The 22,661-nt window shown below is 38.6% G+C and overlaps 2 protein-coding genes across 9 annotated transcripts in view; one reads left to right on the forward strand and one right to left on the reverse strand.

Moving 5' to 3' along the window:
• SENP7 (SUMO specific peptidase 7) overlaps positions 1-3,220 on the reverse strand; it is a 164,171-nt gene extending 160,951 nt beyond the window's left edge. For 7 of the 8 annotated variants that reach the window (XM_045501865.1, XM_045501864.1, XM_045501863.1 and 4 more), the window contains exon 1: positions 3,107-3,220. In XM_045501865.1, coding sequence (XP_045357821.1) covers positions 3,107-3,146 — 40 coding nt within the window. In that variant the 5' untranslated portion in view covers positions 3,147-3,220. The remainder of the gene's footprint in view (positions 1-3,106) is intronic. The other variant, XM_045501860.1, reaches the window with a different exon arrangement.
• A 323-nt stretch (positions 3,221-3,543) lies between these two features.
• Positions 3,544-15,653, forward strand: LOC123610801 (putative protein FAM172B). Its single transcript, XM_045501870.1, has 2 exons — positions 3,544-4,260; positions 14,169-15,653. The coding sequence occupies exons 1-2, from the start codon at positions 4,240-4,242 to the stop codon at positions 15,261-15,263; spliced, it is 1,116 nt and encodes a 371-aa protein (XP_045357826.1). The 5' UTR covers positions 3,544-4,239; the 3' UTR covers positions 15,264-15,653.
• The last annotated feature ends 7,008 nt before the right edge of the window (positions 15,654-22,661 follow it).

Here is a 22,661-nt window from a genome sequence, read left to right on the forward strand (position 1 = left end):
ATCAAAGATTCATTTGAAAATTGTTATCTTGACTCTAATTTATCTGTTATACTTTCGTTATTAAACATTTCTAATGGTCATTCTCCCTTGAATGGCCTGTGCATTATTTATTATTTCACTCAGTTGTTAGTGGACCCGTCTCTGGCACCAGTAAATTTTTTATCTGTGTCCCATTTAATTTACTGCTTTTGATATTCTGTGAACTTGAAAATAAGATACTCATGCTCATTGGGGTTACAAATAATTTTAAAATATAGAGACAATGTACTCTAAAGAAAAGCTAGAGAAGCTTCTCACAAGTAAACTTTAGCATACAGACTTTGTAATTTCTCGTCTCACTGCTCAAAGGTGTTTTGTGCTTAATTCCTGACTCATGGACACATTACAGAAAAGTAAGTTAATCAGAGCTTTTGTGATTCTGCTACTTATAAAATTTTTCTTTTAATTTTAAAATATCAATTCATTTAAAAACAATAAACTCATTGCATGCTAACATGGCTCAAGTATTATATGAAAAATAATTGTTTTAATGCTGAGAAGAATGGCAGTATTTTACTTATTTGCAAATCTCTTTCATGTCTAGCTTAATAAAAGACAACTGTTTCCCTCCCATCTGTTTCTGCATTCAATTTGTTGTGATACATGTCATGTAGCCTCTGGAAAACTCTACTGTACACATGTGGGAGAATAAGAGGAAAAGGTAAACAATGTCTTAGAATTGTTACAAAAACAATTTTGACCTCACAAACCCAGAAGGGTCTAAGGGAACCCAGAGGTCCCCAACACACCTTAAGAACCAGTGCCTAAAGCAGATTATAACCATGCTGGAAACCATCCCACTCTTAGAGTTATCAGTTACATGAATCCATAAATACTTGTTTTGTGTTTAACTTAAACCAATTGCAAGTGAGTGCTACTTGCAACTAAAAGATATATCAGCAATACACTATGTAACCCTTCACAGTTTCTTCTTTAGGTGTATGTTTTAGGGAAACCTAGTGCAGTCTCACGGAGGAAACTTTGAGACTTCATTTTTTTTTTTTTTTTTTCCCTACTGCTATCTACATTCTACTTCTAACTAAATAGAATTCTTCCTATTTTATTAACCAAATTCCTCTCTTTGGGTACTTGGAAATTCTGATGACCACAAATGTCACTTCCGGTCATGAGTTCAAGTTAGCAACCACTCCTAATGAAATGGCAAATATATGCATACAAATATCACACAGAATCCAGAATCCCTTCAAACCAACTGATTAGTTTTATTTCTGATAATCTGTGGAGAAAATTAAACATACTTTAGAATCATTCTTAAAAATTAATATTCGTCTCTTAAAACCAGATGAATACTGGAAAACAGCTAGATAATATTAGATTTGAAAATGGGTTTTATACAATAGCAATTATTTTTCAGAAAGGACAGCTCCAAAAAGAAAATCACCAGGAAAAAAAAAAAAAAACTTCTGCAGAGGTATAGGTAACATAAACATCACTATCTTTTATGAAATAACAGCTGTGTTTTCAAATTTTACCTCCCACAGCTACTTGCATCATGTTAACTGTAATAAATAAGTGTGACAAGTGAAAGGAGATGGGATTTGCTGAAGGATAGGGTTAATATCTTGCTGCTCGCCCTCAAAAGAAATGTATTAAGATGAAATGCACTTATTGAAAAAAGGCTGTGCATCTTAAACTGAAGAATAATAATCCCTAAAGCTCTGTTAGAAAGCATGCAATTGGCAGCAGATAAACAATGCGCATTTTCCTAATGTGTAAATTTTACATGAAGGTCTTAGAAGAGGAAAAAAAGTATATTAAAATAAACACTGATCTATTGCAGGCCGGTACTTTCATATATGTAATGCACATACTTTCAAAGGCAAAGAATATCCCTAGGAAACACACACACGCACGCGCGCGCGCGCGCGCGCACACACACACACACACACACACACACACACACACACACACGGTTGCTTATGAAAAGGGAGTCAGGTTTTTAACTGCTTCAAGCACTGTCCCAGAAATCCTGTTCACTCCTCCTTTGCAAATAAGTCAGAAAAAGGTTTGAGGCGCACTGCCATCAGAGACTCCTAATAAATTTGTAATTGCTAAGACTGTCTCTGCAAAAATAAACGGTACAGTAAGAAAGGAGACAATGAATTAACTGATTCATTGGGTGTTAGTTTGTGGACTGAACTGTAAGCTTATTAAAAATAGAGTCCTCCCCCCTCCTCCTCTAGTGCATCCACAGGACTTAACACGAGGAAATGAGGTACTCTTAGCAGATGAGATCTTTGACAAAAACTTGTTGACTACGAGGAGCTCTACCTCATGTCTTACAACTCCACTTTTGGGTTTCCAACATGTAGTACCCCGAGCTGAAGCCATAAAGCAATTTCAAAAACAAAAATACACGGCGAATAAAAACACAATGGAAGCACAACTTCAAATCCTTTGTTCGACTTTTTACTCACTTCTGGAAGAAGCAGCAGGAGGCTGGAAAAGAAAAAGGTTATTAAGAGGGCCTGTTCAAAAGAACGAAACCCGTCGCAGCGCGGATCTGAGCGATGAAGTGTCAATTAACAAGCCCCGCCTCTCCCCCTTTGCAGCCGCGGCTATACCTGCCCCGAGGTAAGGGGGTGAGAAGGAAGCTGAATCGAGAATCAAAGAAATAGAGGAAAAGTGGGGTCGGGGGCTGGAAGTGAAACTGGTACACTGGTGGAATTAGAAGAAGGCGTGGCAGGGGAGCGGCAAGCCAACCGGGAAGATTCCTGGGCCGACGAGACTCACGCAAGGTGTTCGGGGGACGAGGGAAAACCTGAAGGGGTGTTGGGGTTAAGAGCGCCCAGGGCTTTGATGACAGCTAGGACTCGGTCTCCGACTGGCAGAGGCGGGGGCGCCCCGGGAGTCTTCCATTGTGCGCGCCCCTCCGCTCGCACCCTCCCCGCCCCTCCCCTCCCCGCGCGAACGGGAGCCCGAGCCCCCACGGGAGCTCGAGCCCGAGCCCTCTCTGGTCCGGGCCGCCGCACCCGTCGCCGCCTGTACCTCCCATTTGCCCAAGGTTGAAGAGAATATGCTCAGCCCTCCTCCGACCCGTTCTCACCGGATGAAGATCGACGTCGCCCGGCCTTCCCCTTGTCCATCTTCTCTTCCTCCTGCTGGAGTCGCAGTTGCTGTCGCTGTCACCTCAAGACCCCTCAGGCTGGGGAAGAGAGGGGGAGGGGAGGGGGGGGAAGGAAAGCCAGGAAAGTACGAACAGCGCTTGCGCAAGAGCCGTCGCCTGCCCTCAGACCGGAAATCAGCTGCCCCTCCCACCTCACCCGGAAATCACTTCCTGGGACTTGTTTTCTCTGCGGGTTGCCACCTCGAATGCCTATTTAGTGGTACTATTCTTATTATCTCTGAGCCTATCGGAAAGTGAGGTTGTGTGCGTGGTTTTAGCCAGAGATCGTCTGCGGCTGTGTTTACTTTCAAGGCTGGGGTAGACTGAAAATTGAAAAAGGGGAAACCTTGGGAATTCCTGTAGTTTAATGACTCTCGCGAGGTGGCCCAGAAAAATGAAAATAAGAGGAATACTACACGGTCTCTCCTAGCTACTTGTCCTCAAGAGTGTCCTCAAACTCAGAAATAAAAAGGCGGTAAAGCCACCTGTTAGCTTAGACATTGGCTTAGCATTTGGAGTGGAAATGTATTTGGTCAGCTGAGGAAAAATGTCATAGTAATAAAGAGGATCTCTTTTTAAAATTCACACTCATCATTTTTAAAGGTCCAGAAAAAAAGGTAAACTAGAACTCAGTTTTTTTAAAACATAAAACGCTGAAGTTATAGAAAGTGGATGTCTGTAAACTGGAATTCGTTCAACTATTATTAAAGTACTTAAGAGACTAGCCCAGTCCTCAATGAACTCAGACTATTTTTAGACTTATTTTTCTTTTTCAGTTCTTTCAAAGGGCTCATCAGTTTAGAAAACTGCCCTGTTTTATTGGCCACGATATACATATTAGTTTTTTAAATGTGTAAGATGTAAGCAGAGTAAGTTAAACATAATTCAACTCAAACATGATTAGTCAGAGGCAAAACGATCTTAGAATGTTCCAAGCAGAAGGGATCTTGGAGCTACTTGAGCTTAACATCCCATCCCCTTTCCCCATTTGACCAAGGCCAATAAAGGGACTTACCTAACTGGCCCTAGAGCCCAGTCTCCTGCTTCTTGAGTCAAGCGTCCTTAATTACTGTATGATGTGTGCTGAAGTACAGGTAAGCCTCCAGGTGTTAAAGCCTATTTGGGCTCTTGGGCCCCGGGGGAGTGTTTTACAGGGCAGGAATAGTTGAAAAGCAGGAATATTTCAGAGCTTGATGAGATTGAAATTCACGACAAGGGTTTCATTTAGAGGCCCTAGTTTATTTCTGTTTAGCAAAGCAAAACACTGTTTAAAGAAAAAAAATAGCTGAATTTTAAGTTTCTTCATAAATCAACGTTTTTCATTGAATAATTATACTCCGGAATCAAACCAGCTTAATTCATTTGCCAATATTGTAGGAAACAAATTAACTGCAAAAGATGGAAATAGAGCTGAGAGATGGGAACATAAAAAAGGAAAGTGTAAGTAGGCCTTATCCATTTCTACCCAAATTAGCAGCTTCCATAAAAGTAAGTGGTTTTAAAGTTTAGCAGTAAGACATTAGCTTATAAGAAATGAAATTATAAGAAGTTAATTATTCAGTTAGCAAATGTGTCACTTAGACTTCTTGAAACAAATATACCGTGTAGCCAATTTGTCTCTTTGAATTGGAACTTGTTTCAAATAACGTTTGAAGATAAATGAACTTGAAGCTCAAGAATTTCAAATTTGCTTTTGGACCAGTATTTTTATTGTTAGAGCATTAACCTCTGTCTCATAGTTAACTGCATTGCAAACAACTAAAGGACTAAAAGTTCAGTTTCTACTTTTGAGAGAGTCACTTGACCTCATTTTGCCTTTCATAAAAATAAGTGATGCTCAGGTGAGAGGTTTCTTATGTTAAAAATAAGAACGACCAAAAAAAAAAAAAAAAAAAGTGATTGTCTTAGTATGTTTGGGGATAATGTCATTTTGCTTATGTACATTTAACTCACACTGTATAGAACCTTTCAAATTAAAATTATTTGAGATTAGAAATTCATCAGCCCAGTATTTTATAAGAGACAATGGACAGGTGTTATCTAATGGGTACGGCTCTTTATTGAGCATTAAAGGTGCATAAAAGTGATTACATTAAGTATTATATTTTTATTTTTGTTCTATGCATTGGGTTTGGTTTTAATAGTTTCAAGACAAAGAGACAGTATGAAATTGATCAACCCTTTATTTTACCCCTGGATTAACAATTTCTTTGAAGAGAGCTTAATAAAATCTGCAAAAGGCCCTTTCTCATCACAAGTGAGTTAACTTTAAGTACAATATGAATGTAAAGAGGTTTAGATGGGCACTGTAGATATCTGGACTTCCTATTTTAAAAACTAAAAGAAACAATGTGGAATTTCTTACCATGGGCTCCAGGAAAGCCTACAGTTTGCAAAGATACATGGAGTTATGTTGCTATTTGCTCCATTTTCATTAGTAATTGACTTTTATCTTTAAAATACTGAGAATTCTTATGTGAAGCAAGTTTTTCTTCCACATATAAATGAAGTAATCTGTAATTCATGAAAAGATACATAAGATTGTTTACTTTTAAAGGTATCTTTTTAAGTTAGTTTTAAAGATATCTTTTTTTTTTTTTAACAGTCAGCAACTGTAACTGCCCTGCAGTGGAACGGCCTGTTTCCACAAGTTATGAAAACCTGCAGTAACTCTAGGTATTTGAGGAGTAGATGGATAATCTGTTGTCCAAAAAGCTATAGAAGGAATCTGTGCACAAATCTTTAACCTAAGATCCCTAAACTGTCATTTGGCCCTGAGCCAGCCAAGCCCAAGGTATCTTGTACATATACTGCTAACTTCTTTGAAGTGTCCTATCTTAAAATGTTTCATTTATTTAGCATTTCTTTGCCTTAATACATTTGTTTCTTAGGCACATCTGTTTCTTAGGCACACATAATGTATTAAGGCACTTTTCTGTTGTTATTGAGGCACAGAAATGTGCCTTAATACATTAGTTTCAAGAGAAATTTTTCAATTTGTATTATTGTTAGTAAAAACTGAGGCTTTAGGTAGTCTCATCTTCTTTAGCCTTTAACTTTTGGTACCCACTTGCCTCTGAATAATCCAAATCAAGAAACATGAAACGTAGGGTCTAGGACTGCACAAAGTCGGTAAATCCAAAAATCTAGTTTTCAGAATTATTTGGGAGCATCTTTTCTTAAACTACCTACTCCAGGTCCCACCTCAGACCTTTTAAATCAGAATCTCCTACAAGTGGGACCTGATAATCTGTATGTTTAAAATTTATCCCAGGAAGACATATCAATTTTTTCTTTTTTTAAGTATAACACTGAACTATAATTTATAGCGCTGTATACTTAGGAGATAAAACCATAAAGAAATGCAAAGCACTGATTTCTATAAAAGTCCAGAGTGGTTACTTTAGGAGAGAGAGAGAAGCATTGGAAGGCCCTTTAGGGATGGCTGGCAACACTAGCTATCAGTTGTTATGAGATGTTTCTCTTTATAATAGTTGACTAAACTTTTTTTTCTTTAACTTTTCTAGAAACTTCTGTCGCATACTCAAATTTGAGAAACCCAAGATTTGGTGACATCTAACTTTTTTTCTTTCTATTTCTAATATTCTATTTCTATTCTATTCTATTTTTCTTTCTATTTCTAATAGCCTATTTCTGTGTCTTTACCTGAGCTACATTAAATTCAGCCACCTTAGTCTTTCCTGGGGAGAGGTAGGTAGGGAGAAGGAATCCTAGGAGGAAGGGATTTAGTTTGCTTTTTTTGAACCTTTCACATAGTTATTTCATTAGCTTTATCATTTTCTAGTTTTTTTCTGTAATTTACTAAATAGAATTGTCTACAAGCATAATTTTAGTAAAAAACTTCATTTTTGCATTCTGTGTTGAGAATAATCTGCTTTTGTATGAAAATAGTAATTATTTTCTTAAGACATGTTTTCTAGGATTCTTTATTTTGTTTTTCTAAATAAATAAAATCATGGTCATTGTAATAAAAAGCATTTAGATATTCTTAAATTTTCTGAGTGAAGCATCCTTCACTCTGTGCTTCCTAATGGCATAGGATATACAAAAGACCTCCAAAGTATACCAAAGGACTATAATCACTATAATAAGGTATTACTGAGTAACCAGGGTTTTAGATGCTAACTTCTCAGGTTGTAAAATTTTATTTTCATAAAAGCTTACTGTTCATCTGTGAAGAATGTAAAATATTGCTTAGTAAAGCCAATTGATGATCCTGGAGAGAAAAGGAGCTCCTTAAAATCAAGCTAATTAAAATTATGTGCATCTGTGATTCTATTGCCCCAACTACTCACTTGTCAAATTCCTAGAAAGTAGAATGGTTTGCTAGGGGCTGGGGCAATGGGGAAATGAGTAGTTATCCCTTAATGGTTACAAAGTTAGATTTTGGCAAGATGAAAAACGTTCTATGGATAGATAGCAGTAATGGTGGCACAACAATGTGAATCTATTTAATGTCACTGAACTGTACAACTAAAAATGGCTAAAATAGTAAATTTTAGTATATTATACTACAATTTTTAAAATAAATAATTAGAGGGGCGCCTGGGTGGCTCAGTCAGTTGAGCGTCCAACTTCAGCTCAGGTCATGATCTCGCAGTTCATGAGTTCGAGCCCCTATTGGGCTCTGTGCTGACAGCTCAGAGCCTGGAGCCTGCTTTGGATTCTGTGTCTCCCTCTCTCTGCCCCTTTCCCACTCACGCTCTGTCTCTCTCTTTTTCTCAAAAAATGAATAAACGTTAAAAAAAAATTTTTTAAATAAGTAATTAGAAACAATAGCCATCCCTAAAACAAAAAAATAACAGCTGTGTCAATCACCTAATCCAGGTTACTAGAAGAACCTAATTTGAAATTCTCGTTAATAATTATTACTTTTTTAATTTTTCTTATATTTATTTTTGAGAGAGAGTACGAAGGGGGAGGGGCAGAGAGAGAGAGAGACACGCAGAATCCAAAGCAGGCTCCAGGCTCCATGCTGTCAGCGCAGAGCCCAACAGGAGGCTCCAAACTCATGTAGCATAAGATCATGACCTGAGCCAAAATAAGATGCTTAATCAACTGAGCCACCCAGGCACCCCTAATATTCTAATTAATGATTATATACTATTCTCCATTATTCCATTCAATGTAAAATGACTAGGCTACTTGATGTAAGACACTAAGTGTCTAACAAATACCTTCACTAAATTTTTGGAAGATGAATGAAATAAGTTAAATATTATGCATTTACAAGATCACCGGTAAAAATGAATCTTCTCTCAGTCTCCTAGAGCTGCCTGAGTTACTTTGGGTATGTCATTTTACTTTGAAAATCCTTACTTCTCTATAAAAAAAACACATTAACAATGAATATCAATAACATGCTTTGCAGCTCTAATAATCTTATTCCTAAAACTAAGCTATCTTGTTCCAACCCAATCCTTAGAGAACTAAAAACAGTTTGATGATTTTTCTCCTTTATTTAAATGAACCATCTTGATTTGTAAAAGAAAAAAAACATAAATGCATAGGATATTTTCTAAGAATGATTAATAAATTGACATTTATTAACTTTAAAATTATACAAGAAGCCTCTATAATTTTTAGAGAGCTTTGTGTGCATCTTTCTCCTGTATATGCAGCTAGAGGTCTTTTGCTCTTTACTAACTTATTCCCTTAGCAAAAATCGTAAATTTCTAACAATAATATTTAAGTGCTTAGTATGTACCGGGCATTATTCCAAGAACTAGAGATACAGTAGTGAACAAAACAAAGTCTTTGTCCCTGTTCTCATGGAACTTACATTCTAATGGGTTGGCAGGGGAAGGGGGTGCAGAAAATAAGCAAGTATATGTCAGCTAGTAGGAAATAAGTGCTTTAAAAAAAGAGAGGTAGAGGGAGGAAAGTGAAGGGAAAGGAAGGAAAGAGAAGGGAAGGAGCTAAGCATAGATAGGAGAATGAGGAAGAATTAGAATTGCCCTTTCAGATAGAATGCTCACATCTCTGATCAGATAACAAGTGGACAGAAATGTGAAGGAAATGAAATATCTACAGGAAGAGTGTTCCAAGCTGTAGGCATAGTGAGGGGGAATGCCCTAAACAGGAGCTTGCTTCACAGTTGGAGGCAAAAAGGCCAGGTGTGGCTAGAGTGAAGTAAGCAAGAGCATAGTGGGAAATGACACCTGAGAAAGAGCTAAGAGCCAGATCATGCAGCTAGATGAGTAGGCAAGTAAGGCAATGACATTGAAGAGCTAAGGGCCATGTAGGACCTTGCAGGCAGTGATAAGGACCTAATCTTTTATTCTGAGAGGGGAAACCGTTGAGAATTTTGAACAGGTGTGTGAGATCCAATTCAGAGGTTTTGAAAAGATCACTCTAGCTGCTATGTGGAAAACAGACTGCATGATGATAAGAGCTTATACAAAGAGATTATATAGGAGACTTGATAATGTTACTTGATAAAGTTATTGTTGAGTTGAACTAGGGTGATAGAGGTGGAAGGGTGATGAGTGATTAGATTACAGGTGTATTTCAAATAACAGAGCCTAGGGATGCCTGGGTGGCTCAGTCTGTTGAGCTTCACATGTGACTCTTGATTTTGGCTCAGGGCATGAGCTCACGTTCCTGAGATGGAGCCTGCTTGGGATTCTCTCTCTCTCTCTCTCTCTCTCTCTCTCTCTCTCTCTCTCTCTCTCTCTCTCTCTCTTTCCCTCTCCCCTCCCCTGCACACCCATGCACTCTCTCAAAAAATAAAAAATTAAAATACATTAAAAAAAAATAAGAGCCTAAAGATTTGCTGATTGATTGGATTGAGTGTAAAAGAGAGAAGGACCATTTAAAGCATGAGCAACTGAAAGAATAAAGTTGCCATGTACTAAGATAGTAAAGAGTAGAGAGAGTAGATTGAAGAAGGTATTTTGGGCATGTTAAGCTTGAGATGGCTATTTGACATCTAAGTCAATATACCTAGTAGACAATTAGATATAAATTTAGGGGAGAGTTTCAAGTTGGAGGATATTAACCAAGCAAAATGTGCTAGAAATCATCTAGCTTTTCATTCTGGAAGATACTCTCTACCTTGCTCCTGTTCACCCCATCACCACCTATCCTTTATATATCTATGTGCCATTTTGTTTTTCCAGTTTGCAAACTCTCATTCTTCAGCCCTGAGAAGTGTCTCAAACAACAAAGTATACAAAAACTGAACAAAAGTGGAAAAGATCATTAAATGTTGTGCTATGTGCTATTAGAAAATACTGATTAAGGGGCACCTGGGTGGCTCAGTCAGTTAGGTGTCAGACTTTGGCTCAGGTCATGATATCATGGTTAACGAGTTCAAGCCCCACATTGGGCTCTGTGCTGATAGCTCAAGGCCTGGAGACTGCTTCGGATTCTGTGTCTCTCTCTGCTCCTCCTCACTTGCACTCTGTCTTTCTCTCAAGAATAAATAAACATTAAAAAAATTTTTTTTAAATACTGATTAAAAAAGAATGAAAGTACTGATTTTGTTTATTTTACTTTCTGATTAAAAAAGAGTTAAATAGCTAACAAAATGCTTTGCTTAGTTCTTTGAGGTTTTTTTTTTTAAGAAGAAGAAATTGATGTGTTTTTTAAAATTTTTTTTAATGTTTTTATTTATTTTTGAGACACAGAGAGACAGAGCATGAGCAGGGGAGGGGCAGAGAGAGGGGGAGACACAGAGTCCGAAGCAGGCTTCAATCTCTGATCTGTCAGCACAGAGCCTGATTCAGGGCTCGAACTCACTGACTGTGCGATCATGACCTGAGCCGAAGTCGGACACCCAACCGACTGAGCCACCCAGACGCCCCAGTTCTTTGAGCTTTAAATATACTGTATCTCAGTAGAGGAAAAGGCAATTTTCAGACCAGCATCTGAATAAACAGTATTTTTTAAATTTTATTTATTTAAGTAATCTCTACCCCTAACATGGGGCTCTACCTCATGACCCCAATATCAAGAGTCACATATTCTTTCTACTGAACCAGCCAGGCACCCCTAAACAGGGTATTTTAGATCTGAGAGACTATTGGTTTTCTGTGCAAACCTGGTCATCCATGCCAATTTATAAAATAGAACTTTCTTTTTAAAGAGCAATTTGGCAATGTCTGGTGAAGTGAAAGATGCTGATATAACCTAGAAATTCCACCTTCAAGTATATTGCCTAGGGAAATTTTTGATATGTGCACAAAAATATAGCTATAAAAATATCCATTTCAGTTTTATATATAATAGTAGAAAATTAGAGCAATCTAAATGTTCTTCCACAGGAAAATGGTTAAACTATGGCATATTCAAGAAATGGAACACCAAAAACAAAATGAATGATGTAGAAATACATTTATTAAATGGATAAATATCACAATGTTAAAGTGAATAAGGAAGGCTGGAAAGAGATATATATGGTTTTTTATTTCACATTTCTCAAAAAATGAATATCATCCTGTCTAATTTCACAGAACCTTCCATGCATGAGACACTATGTAGCATGGTTTTTGCCTACATTAGTTAATTTCACACAACAGCCTTGTGAAATAATGTTATCCCTATTTTGCATTTATTCTCTCAAAAAATATTTATATAATATGTGCCAGAGGGCATTCTAAACACTGAAGATATAGTAGTTAAATAAAATTCCTGTTCTCCTAGAGCTTTCATTCTAGTGAGGGAAGACGTAAAGTTGAAAAATATACAAGCAATTATGTATTAAGTGGTAATGTAGACTATGAAGAAAAATAAAGCAGAGTAGCAAGATAGAGAGTAATAAGGATCACTATTAAATAGCATAAAGTAAAACTCAGAAGATGAAGAAACTCATAGAAGGTAAGAACCTGCTGAAAGTCACTCGAACTGAAAATTTGGAGCTAGGGTTTAAACCTTAATCAATCTAATTCGACAGACCTCTCTCTATATATTTATTTATTTAAATTCTAGTTAGTTAACGTATAGTGTAATATTGGTTTCAAGAGTAGAATTTAGAGATTCATCACTTACATACAATACCCAGTGCTCATTACAGCAAGTGCCTCCATAATACCCATCACCCATTTTGCCCATTCCCCACCCACCTTCCCTCCAAGAGGTTTCTCCTTTTAATTTTTTTTTTAATGTTTTATTTATTCTTGAGAGAGAGCAACAGAGCACCAGCAGGGGAAGGGCAGAGCAAGAGAGGGACACAGAATCTGAACCAGGCTCCAGGCTCTGAGCTGTCAGCACAGAGCCCGACACAGGGCTTGAACTCACAAGCCATGAAGATCATGACCTGAGCCGAAGTTGGATGCCCAGCCCAACAGACTGAGCCACCCAGGCATCCCAAGTCTTCTCCTTTTAAAGGATAATTAGGTCTATCTGTCATTTACACTTTGGAAAGACATTAATTACATAATGGCCCCTGAGATCAGCAACACTAGAAGAAAACAGTTGTTTTTTTTTTAACTTTTTATTTATTATTGAGAGAGAGACACACACACAGAGCGTGAGCAGGGGAGGGGAAGACACAGAATCCGAAGCACGCTCCAGGCTCCAAGCTGTCAGCACAGAGCCCGATGTAGGGCTTGAACTCACAAACCGCGAGATCATGACCTGAGCCGAAGTTGGTCACTCAACTAACTGAGCCACCCAGGCACCCCAGAAAACAGTTTTTTAATGGAACAGGAGGGAATAGAGAACAGTCTAGATACGTTGGGTGGTTTGGACAACGAAACACCTTCATAACATAGCCGTTACATATGGGAATCAGAATAAGTTTCAGAAAGTGAGAAAAGAGTTAAGAAAATAAAGTAAGCAAGCACCATCTTAATTTTGCCATAAGCCTTGATAGTTTCATGAGTGTAATTAAAAATCATTTTCACTGCTACTTATTGGAAGTGAGTCATGGGTTACCACTGTCAATGTTAAGAAATTAAGCAGAGAACATATTCATATATTAGTTAAGAACATGAATTTTAGAGTCCGACAACCTCAGTACCCAATCGTGTATTTAATAATAATTTAATGAATAATCTTCAGGGCAAGCCACTTAACCTTTCAAAGTCTTTTCTTTTCCTTTTAGGCTTTGTCCACAATAACTGTCTAAATTAACTTTTTAGTCAGCCACTTTTTTCTTCTCAGACATCTGAAATACCATATCTTCATTGTAAGATAAATTGATCATAACCTGTACTGCCTGGCTCGCATTTCACCCCCACTGCCATCCCCTGCCATTTATTTAACAGCAAAAATTATTGAATGCTGACTGTGGAAATAAAGCCAAACCAAATGAGAAAAGCAAAACCTATTTATTCTGTGCTAGCTATATCAATGTAGTCAACCACATCACTTGCATTTTGGCAGAGACTCAAAGGAAGGCAGAAAACTGGGAAAGCTTTATAGTGGAAAATAAGAAAGGCTGTTGGTATGTCCTGATTGGAGGCTGTTGGCCTGGGGAAGCTGCAGGTGGGCTAACTAAAAGCAGAATATGCTGTGTGATTGGTTAGGGATGCATATTTGGCTTTTTCTCATGGGTCCTAATTTGGAAGCAGGGATAAAAATTAGGAAAGCTCTCAGTTATTAGTCAAGTCCTGGCCATTTGTGGCCAGTTGTAACAGAGGTTATTGTTTAGCTTGCTGGATTGTCACTAGAGGTAGTAGTCTGACTTCGTACAAATCTGACTTATAGCAGGCTGGCTTCCTGGGCTATTTATCGTAGATAAGGGGTTGGCTTCCTGGGCAAGTTGCTATGGATTGTGGGTCAGTTCTGTCATTATGTATGGTCTGGCCATTTTCCCATACTTAATTATCCCTTACTACTTTGCATCATTCACAATTATTTTGAGTTAAAGTCCTTAACTCAGATTAAGTCCTTAACTCAGTCCTTAATTTAGATTAAAAGGGTAATGTATTAGTGAAGTACTTAATTTTAGAATGACTTCCCACAGGAATAATTTAACAAGCGGATATTTTTAGTTTTTTCTACCACTGACATATTATTGCTTTTTTATTTTCAGTGGTTACCAGTTACTCGGGAGCTGAGCTTCCAAAAATTTATTGAACAATCTGACTTACTAGAAGAACTTAAATATGACTTCAATGAAAAAGCTGAATTGAGACACACTGAGACACAAAGGCCTTTTGTTTTTAACTATTATAAAAATGTCTTTGAGAGGAACAGCAAGCGCTACCAGGCCCTTGGCTATTTGCTTGAACAATATATTTATGAGCTTTTGGAGAAAGTATGCAAATTACAAAAAGTATATATCCCACCAGAGGCTGATAAAGAACCAAGAAGCTTCTTTTTCATGAGTGAGAGAGCATTAACAAGTCATCGTTCTGTTCTTCTTGTTCTTCTTCAAGACCAAGGAGTCTTTAGAGCTGGTCAGTGGAGTCAGCAGGCAATAATACATCATGGTCTCCAACATGGAAGTCAGATACCATGTATTCAAATGGCATTGCAGGCACATTATGATGTAATTGTGCTAAACCCCAATGACAATTTCATCGACCTAAACATGGAAGAAGAGCGGAAAGGCCTTTTAACACAAACTAAGGGGTCATCTTCCCTAAAAATGGTTCCAGAAGAGAACTTTTTATCTGTCCAGCAACCTCTCCAGTGCACCCCTAAAAGATGCAGCAACACTCCTGAAGAACACATGGCTTACATTTGGGATTACTTCATTTCAAAGACTGAAGGCAAGGATGTTGCCTTCATTGTACATGGTTACGGAGGCTTGGTTTTTATGGACTTACTTGTTCGTAAAAAGTGGGAAGTGATGAACAAAGTATATGCTGTTGCCTTTATTGACTCTGAACATCATGTAGGACACCAGCTGGGAAGTGATGTTCAGTTATTGGCCTGGATAAAGCACCACTGCCGTGAATGGGTGACAAGCCCTAAGCCTTTGGATAAACCTGCAGCTACTGTTTTAAAACAGGAGTTTCCTATGGTTTCTGCTGGTACAGAAAAACACAACTTAGCCCCTTCCTCTAGCCTTCAGTCAATTTTTAAATACTTTAAAAAAGCTTTGAAAGCCAAAACAACTATTAATTTTTCTCGAGTGCCAATAGTAACTAGAAGCTCCACAAAAAGAAAGCAAATTGCTTAACTTACTTTTTTGTCACCTAAGATTTTTTTGTCCCACTGAAATGCTGCGAATGTAGATGCTAGAAGAAAAAGAATACTCTGCAGTATTGTGTTATGAAAAGAATATACACAGTGTTATATTCTGGCTTGAGGTTTGATTTGTTACTTTTTTTGGAAAGTGAATATGTTCTTTTTTGTAGCCTATTGATGAGCTGGGCGTCAGTCAACGCCATCATTAATATTTTACAGTATTAGTCAAGTTAGAGGATCTTTTGAAAACTTCTCTTATGTCTTAATAGAATGACACCAAAACTGCAGTTGATAGAAATTAAACACTAAGTCAGTCTTTGGTTTCTATGTTGTTAATGCCATACTAAAATTATAAGTGAACATAAAAATGATTATAAACTCCTTTTTTGTATGTTTGTGTTCTGTTTGAATTTATTGTTCTTATGTTGAAGTTTACTTTAGGTGTTTACTCATACCTTCAGCTAATATTTGAGTGTCTACTATGTCCCCATCAATAGTACGTGTTGAGGACACCAGCAAACAAACCAACGTTGCCTTTATCCATATGGAGTTCACAATGAACAACAAATTGAAAGTGTGAAGAGTGTTCAGAAATTCAAGGTGCCATGGAACATCTAGTATGAGAGCTAACAGCCTTAGGGTACAGGTAATAACGTCTGTGAGAAAATGACGCTTAGTTTGAAAGACAACAGCAGTTGGGAAAACAAATTCATAGGCAAAGGAATAGCACATGCAAAGGTCTTGAGGTGGGAGAAAATAGTCCAGTTAACTGAAGCTAAAAAATTATGGGAGAGCCGTGTTAAAGAAAAAATTATTCATGACATTTATTAAAGACATAAGGCTTTTTTTTTTTTTTCAACGTTTATTTATTTTTGGGACAGAGAGAGACAGAGCATGAATGGGGGAGGGGCAGAGAGAGAGGGAGACACAGAATCGGAAACAGGCTCCAGGCTCTGAGCCATCAGCCCAGAGCCTGACGCGGGGCTCGAACTCACGGACCGCGAGATCGTGACCTGGCTGAAGTCGGACGCTTAACCGACTGCGCCACCCAGGCGCCCCCATAAAGAAGACTTTAAGAGGGATTGCTGCAATGGGGGTTTTGAAGTTGGGGAGAGAGATCAGCCTCAACTTCTAATTCACCAAGGACAATTGAGGGGACAATATTATAGCCAAAGTGTAGGGTGAGGATCAGTGAATGGAAAATTAACTAAGAGGAAAGAAACATCAGGCATAAGAGAGATTCTTACTAGACTGACTCAGCGTAATTCTTACTGAAGCCAGGCCAGGTTGATAACACATTGACAGTGGAGGATGAGGAATTTTATCAGATCTAGAGGATGATTAAGTGCCAAAAATGAGCAATTTTCACTAACAGCCAAATTCTTGCTAAAACTAGACTAAGTGACAACAACAACATCAACAACAACAACAACAAAAACTGGACTAAGTGGACCAACGATGGAGTCCAACATCAGAGCCTAGCTGAGAGGAGGGCTCAGAGGAGCCAGACTCAGATTTGGTCAAGGAGAGGTTTTGTCAGTAGTTAGAAAGTTAAGTTAACGAAATAAGCAGAGGCAGCTTGCTTAAGGCTGCAATGGCCATGGCTATGATTTTTGACTTTATTCTCATAACAGTAGAAAACACTGGATGGTTTTAGACAGGAGAATATTCTCAGATATACATTTTATAAAGAATATCCTGGAGTGCCTGGGTAGCTCAGTTGGTTGAGCATCTGACATCAGCTCAGGTCATGATCTCATGGTTTGTGGGTTGGAGCCCCATGTCGGGCTCTGTGCTGACAGCTCAGAGCCTAGAGCCTGCTTCGGATTCTGTGTCTCCCTCTCTCTTTCTGCCCCACCCACCCACTTGTGTGCTCGCTCTCTCTCTCCCTCTCTGTCAAAAATAAACATTAAAAATTAAAAAAAAAAAGAATATCCTAATTACAGTTCAGAGAATAGATTAGAGGAAGCACAAGCTTGTAGGCTGGGAGACCAAATTAATTTTGGTAGTATTCTGAGAAATGCTTAATATTCTTAACTACGAATACTAATATAGTTAACACTAATACTTAAATACTAATATTTAATTACTTAATACTTATGCTAAATACTAATACTGTGATTCCTATGAACAAAATTTTATGATTGGAGGTTAGGAATAAGGAGAAGGAAATAAGAAGGAGGACTGCTGGATTTTTGGCTTGAGCAACTAGATGGATAGAAATACTATTTGTTGAAATAGGGACTACTGACAAAAAAAAAATTTATTTTGGCTGTTCCAGAAGTTTTTTTTTTTAAGTTTATTTATTTACTTTGAGAAAGAGAGGAGAGAGAGAGAGAGCACAAACAGGGGAGGGGCAGAGAGAGAGGGAGAGAGAGGATCCCAAGCAGGCTCTGTGCTATCAGTGCAGAGGCGGACAAAGGCTTGAGCCCATGAACTGTGAGATGATGACCTGAGCTGAAAACCAAGAGTCAGATGCTTAAATGACTGAACCACCCAGATGCCCCTGTTCCAGAAGTTTAAAAAGAGAAAAAGGAGGGGGTTACAAATTATCTTTAGCTCTGTCCATAGATGGGTAAGAGAAGAACCCATACAAGACATGACATTTGAAGAATTAACTCTACCATATCTAATAGGACATGGAGATTTTTCTCTTCATTTTTTTTAATGTTCATTTTTGAGAGAGAGAGAGAGAAACATAGACTGAGCAGAGGAGGGGCAGAGAGAGAGAGGGAGACGCAGAATCCAAAGCAGGCTCCAGGCTTTGAGCTGTCAGCACAGAGGCCAATGCGGGGCTTGAACCCACAAACCATGAGATCATGACCTGAGCTGAAGTCAGATGCTTAGCCGACTAAGCCACCCAGGAGTCCCAACATACAGATTTTTCTGATACAGCTATTTCTAGTGTCTTTCTAATATTCGTATTCACAGTGTTTTTTAACCCAGCATATACTATAATCCCTGTTATGTACTGAATGTTTGTGTCCCTCTGAAATTTATATGTTACAATCTTAATCCTCAATGTGATAGGTGTGGGTCCTTTGAAAGGTGATTAGGTCATGAAGGTGGAGTCCTTATGAATGGGATTAGTGCTCTTATGAAGGACACCCCAGAGAACTCCCTTCTGCTATGTGCGGACACAGCAAGAAAAGAGCCGTCTGTAAATCAGGAAGTAGCCCTTAACCAGACATGGAATCTGCCAGTGCCTTCCTCTTGGCATTTCCTAGCCTCTAGAAAAGTGAGGAATAAACATTCGTTTAAGCCTCCAAGTCTGTGATACTCTGTTATAGCAACCCAGACAGACTAAGACAAATCTTTATCAGAAAGACATATTTCAAATTTCTTTCTGTACCATGTCTTAAGTGGCATAATGGGGGGGGGGGGAGACACTGAGTTGTAAATCAGGATGTGCAGGTTTTAAATGAACCTTTGCTTAAGGAAAGGTTAGTGAAGGCTTTTTTTTTTTTTTTCCAACGTTTATTTATTTTTGGGACAGAGAGAGACAAAGCATGAACGGGGGAGGGGCGGAGAGAGAGGGAGACACAGAATCGGAAACAGGCTCCAGGCTCTGAGCCATCAGCCATCAGCCAACAGCCTGACGCGGGGCTCGAACTCACGGACCGCGAGACCGTGACCTGGCTGAAGTCGGACGCTTAACCGACTGCGCCACCCAGGCGCCCCTAGTGAAGGCTTTTAATGAAGGCTTGCTTAAACCAGTTACTCTCTCCCAGTCCTTACTTTCCAATTTGTAAATGAGGTGAGCTTTGAAGTCCTTTTTGACATAGTCTAACTAGAATGCATTTAATGCACTTAATATGAAAAGCACCAAAAAAGAAAAAAGTTTTTTAAAAAGTTTCCATGAAAGTTATTCTATCTTGCACTTAACTAACTTGGAGTTGATGTTTCTCATAACTCCCAATTTACTATTTAATCTGGTAGTCAGGTGTATTAGTTATCTATAGCTGCATAATAGATTAACCTCAAAACTTGGTGGCTTAAAACAAAAAATATTAGTTCACAGTTTCTCTTGTTCAGAAATTCAGAAGAAGTTTAGTGGGTAATTTTGGCTCAGTATTGCTTAGGAGCATACAGTCAAGATTGTCTGGAGTTGCAGTGATCTAAAACCTGACTGGCTGTTTGGCAGGAAGCCTTGGTTCCTCACCAGGTGGACCTTTTCCATAGGCTGCTTCTGCTAAAGAAAAAAATTATTCTGACACTTGTTAAAATGGTAAGGAAGACTTTATTCAAAACTATTGCAACTAGGGATATTGCAATAGGGAAGAGAGAATGAATTCAACTCTGAATACAGCAAAGATAGCTGGAAATTTGTAACCAAAGAGCAGAGTGAGGGTGTCAGTGACAGAAAACTACTAAGAGGAGACATCAGGATAAGGGGCTTATTACTAAAGGCAGGTCAAGGACTTAGACATCAAGAGTGGGGAATGAGGAACATGATCAGATATCAAGAGTGGGGTGTTGATTTAGCAAGATTCTTGCTAAGACTAAACTGTGCAGCCTTACAGAAGGCCAAGGTTGAGGACTATTCCAGAAGAGGGCTCAGAGGAGCCTAACTGAAGTTTCTGAAATTTGTCACTTGGGTGTCTTCAGAGCATGGCAGTCAGCTTCCCCAAGGGTGAATCATCCAGGTGAAGGAGCAATCAGGAAAATGCACTGCCTCTTTATGACCTACTCTCTGAAGTTGCATACTGGCCCACTTTTATTTTTTAATTGGTTAGAAGTGAGTCACTAAATCCAATGGAAGAGGAATTAGGCTCCACTTTTTAGAGAGAGTGTCAAAAAATTGGGGAACATATTTTGGACCACCACATCAGAAATGATGTCAGTTGAAACTAATGGTATAGGAACTCAACTCAGTTGTTGGTCATAAGATTATCTCTGCTCTAAAACTATGTTTATCTTGCCATTTTAATTTTTTTCTTGTTTTAATAAACTTCTCTGTATGTTTATTTTTTAATGTTTACTTTATTTATTTTTGAGAAAGAGAGAGCAGGGGATGGGGCAGACAGAGAGGGAGAGAGAGAATCCCAAGCAGGCTCTGTGCAGTTGGCACAGAGCCCAACGTGCAACTTGATCTCACGACCATGAGATCATGGCCTGAGCCGAAATGAAGAGTCAGCTACTTAACAGACTGAGCCACCCAGGTGCCCCAACAGCTCTGTATATTTAGAAACTGGTTTCTCCTTTTCTTCAAAACATCAGCATTTTTGCTACAGATAAATGCTTGCTTTGAAAATTAAGGTTTTTTAAGCTTTCTCTCCCAAGCATCACCCTATCTGTTCCCATACTCTGACTTCTGATATCTATGTTTTTGAAGCCTGAAGGGAAAAGGACATGTCCAGTTCTCAGCTATAAACTGCATACCAGACATGTATATTGATATTGAAAAGACTGACATGAGAGGGGCGCCTGGGTGGCTTAGTTAATTAAACGTCTGACTTCAGCTCAGGTCATGATCTCACAGCTCGTGGGTTCAAGTCCCGCACTGCGCTCTGTACCGACAGCTGAGAGCCTGGAGCCTGCATCAGATTCTGTGTATCCCTCTCTCTCTGCCCCTCCCCAACTAGTGCTCTGTCTCTGTCTCTCAAAAAATAAAATAAAAACATAAAATAAATAAATAAAATTTTTAAAAAGACTGATATGAGAGGCCTTCAGGAAAATCCTAAGATCTTGTGACGTCAATATGATGATTTTTTTCTCCCTTTCTTGTGGAAAATAGTTAGAGGTAATAGGCTATTATCATTGTTTGTAAGCAGAATGCATCAAGATTTTCCAATACTTGGGGCACCTGGGTGGCTCAGTCGGTTGAGCTTCCAACTTCAGCTCAGGTCACGATCTCACAGTCTGTGAGTTCAAGCCCCATGTCGGGCTCTGCGCTGACAGCTCAGAGCCTGGAACCTGCTTCAGATTCTGTGTCTCATCTCCCTCCCTCTCTGACCCTCCCCCATTCATGCTCTGTCTCTGTCTCAAAAATAAATAAACAGTTTTTAAAAATTAAAAAAAAAAGATTTTCCAATAATAGACTAAACATATCTTAACAAAAAGGAGAACATTGTTTGCAAATTTGCTAAGGTAAGTCTATTAAAAAGAAAACAAGAATGGGGTGCCTGGGTGGCTCAGTCGGTTAAGCATCCGACTTCAGTTCAGGTCATGATCTCACAGTTCAGGAGTTTGAGCCCTGCGTAGGGTTCTGTGCTGACAGCTCAGAGCCTGGAGCCTGCTTTGGATTCTGTGTCTCCCTCTCTCTATCCCTCCCACAGTTTGTGCTCTGGCTCTCTCTCAAAAATAAATAAAAACATTAAAGAAATTCCTTACTTGCTTTTCAATGTTTCTTCAAACACAGTGGTTCTCTAACATTAGAGCATATTAGGATAACCTGGAGGTCTTATTAAGACAAAGATTGATGGGTGTTACTGCCATAGTTTCTGATTCAGTAGAATTGGTAGGTGGAGCATGAAATTTTGCCTTTCTAACTAAAGTTTCCAAGGGATGCTGATGCTGATCTTGCTGGTCTAGGGACCATACTTTGTGAACCACTGTTAGAAAGACTAAATAATAAATGGCTACAGAGGTAATAAAGTTAAATTTACCTCCTGTGAGGTCAAAGTTATGATGGATTATCATGTGGCCTATAATTTCCTCCCCGAGGAAAGCAACAAAAGGGGTTTCTTCATTAAGCCTATGATTATGATCCATGTGAACTGACACATTTATCTTTTCCTCCAAAGTGAGGCAAGGGTCACATCTCACTCTTCAAAACCAATCCTTCCAGTTGTATTCCACATAATTTAAAAACAAATACAAATTAAAAATAAGAGACTTAATTCCATTTCCAGAAATGGAAATGCAAAGTAAGCTGTCATATCTATAAATTGGCTTCTATCCCCACCTATTTCTTCCTGTCTTCCTGTTATAGAAGTAGAATTTTCTCCTACTGTCCAAGACCAATTCCCTCCACTGTCCTCTGAATACCACTTCTTTCAATCTTCTCAGGATGTTCACTCTTCTCACTGTCTTTTATTTTCCTAATTCCCTTGCTAACAATCCTTTAAGTTGATCAAGTCTCTCCCAACATAGCAGTCATAATAACACAAATTTCCTAGATGCCACATCTGGGGACTGAATCCATTGTATATTGCCCCTGCCAAATTTCATTAAAACACTTATACTTGCTGACTCCATTTTCTCATAATCCACTCATTCCTTACCCACTCTTCATCTGGCTTCAGCCTCCAAGTCTCAGTATATGGTCCCAAAGCAATGGATGCTTTTCAGCTGTGCTACATAATGTATAGGCAGCATTTGACCCAGTTGACCCATTTGAAGCCCATTGGGTCTCTCTCTTCCTTGAAACACTCTTCCCTTGGTTTCT

This window comes from Leopardus geoffroyi, chromosome C2, assembly GCF_018350155.1.
Source record: "Leopardus geoffroyi isolate Oge1 chromosome C2, O.geoffroyi_Oge1_pat1.0, whole genome shotgun sequence".
Taxonomy (NCBI): Eukaryota; Metazoa; Chordata; class Mammalia; order Carnivora; family Felidae; genus Leopardus; species Leopardus geoffroyi.